Source organism: Empidonax traillii, unplaced genomic scaffold (genome assembly GCF_003031625.1).
Source record: "Empidonax traillii isolate 1590-97213 ecotype Southwest subspecies unplaced genomic scaffold, ASM303162v1 scaffold7078:size5377, whole genome shotgun sequence".
Classification (NCBI taxonomy): Eukaryota; Metazoa; Chordata; class Aves; order Passeriformes; family Tyrannidae; genus Empidonax; species Empidonax traillii.
The window spans coordinates 1-1398 of record NW_020962271.1 but is presented as its reverse complement, the minus strand read 5'-3'; the positions used below and the strand labels follow the sequence as shown (position 1 = coordinate 1398).

General features: G+C 55.5%; 1 protein-coding gene across 1 annotated transcript; it reads left to right on the top strand.

The window, feature by feature from the left end:
* Nucleotides 1-4: 4 nt before the first annotated feature.
* On the top strand, nt 5-617 carry LOC114073564 (gastrula zinc finger protein XlCGF7.1-like; the record flags this gene model as incomplete). Its single annotated transcript, XM_027911298.1, has 1 exon — nt 5-617. A coding segment is annotated over one exon (501 nt), but the record flags the coding sequence as incomplete, so codon positions are not given.
* Between the last annotated feature and the right edge of the window lie 781 nt (nt 618-1398).

Sequence of the window (1398 nt, the reverse complement as noted above, 5' to 3'; positions counted from 1 at the left end):
GGAGAGGCCCTACAAGTGTGGGGAGTGTGGGAAGAGCTTTAGGTGGAAGAGCACCCTCCGTACCCACCAGCACACCCACACCAGCGAACAGCCCTACAAGTGCTTGGAATGTGGGAAGACGTTTCGGATGAACTCGTGTCTCCACAGGCATAAGCAGACGCACACGGGGGAACGGCCCTTCCGCTGCACTGACTGCGGGAAGAGCTTCAGCCAGAACTGCCACCTCGTCAGGCACCGGCTCATCCACACTGGGGAACGGCCCTACTTGTGTGGGGGATGTGGGAAGTGGTTCCAGACCAGCTCAACTCTCCTCAGCCATGAGCGGACACACACAGAGGAGAGGCCCTTCCGCTGCACCGACTGTGGGAAGGGCTTCAACCAGAACTCCACTCTCATTGTCCACCAGCGCATCCACACTGGGGAGAGGCCCTACAAGTGTGGGGAGTGTGGGAAGAGCTACACCCACAGTGGTGCCTTGACCAGACACCAACGGACCCACTGGTAAGGGAAGCCCTTGAGTGCCCCGACTGCGGGAAGAGCTTCGGCTGCTGCTCCCACCCCAAATGACCCCCCTGATGGTGAGGCAACCCCTGGAGTCCAGTGACTGTCAGTCCATCCCTTTCTTGGGATGTCAGGTTCTGCCAACAGAACCCTTCTTGGGGGGTGTGTGGAGATTCCTGCCTTGGCTCCAAGGTCACTGCTGGAGGTTGAGAGCAGAGATCTCCCCGTGAGCGTTGGTCTGGGGGAGTTCCATCCCTCTCTAATTCATAATTCTTGCTTTGGTGCCAGCTTGAGTAGAATTGCTTCAACAATTGCTTTAGTGTAGAGCACTGTCCTACCTTATCTTGTACTAGTGGTAGTTTTAGTGTTTCTATTGTGCAGTAAATAATTCTGATGAAGATCGTTTGTCTGATCATTTGTATCCCTAAACAATTCATTTCTATCAATAGATGTGATTGGCCATCTTTAAAACCTGGGGGACAAAAGTGGTTCAGTCCCACCTCTGTAATTCCCCTAAACTGAAACTGTTGTCATAATCCAAGACTGAGATTGGATCCAGCAGCCCCAGCACCCCACAGTCATTTGGGAGCTCAGGGGGGCCACCCCTTTCCCAGCCCCCCTGTGCCCAAAGACCCCCATGGGACCGTCAGACCTGCCAGACCATCCCCCCTTTCCACCCTTCTCCCTGTTCCTCCCACTTTTCTGTGGTCCCCCCAATCCACACCCCCCCCAGGATCACTTTTGGGGTCACAACCCCGAATTTTTCCCTCCCTCTCCTACCCCTCCCCCATCATCCCCCACTCCCCAACCCCCCCACGCTCAGTTTGGGGGTTTCACTCTGTCCTCTCCCCACTCTTCTGCCTCTCCCACCCATTTTCCTTCATCCCCCAAACCTCA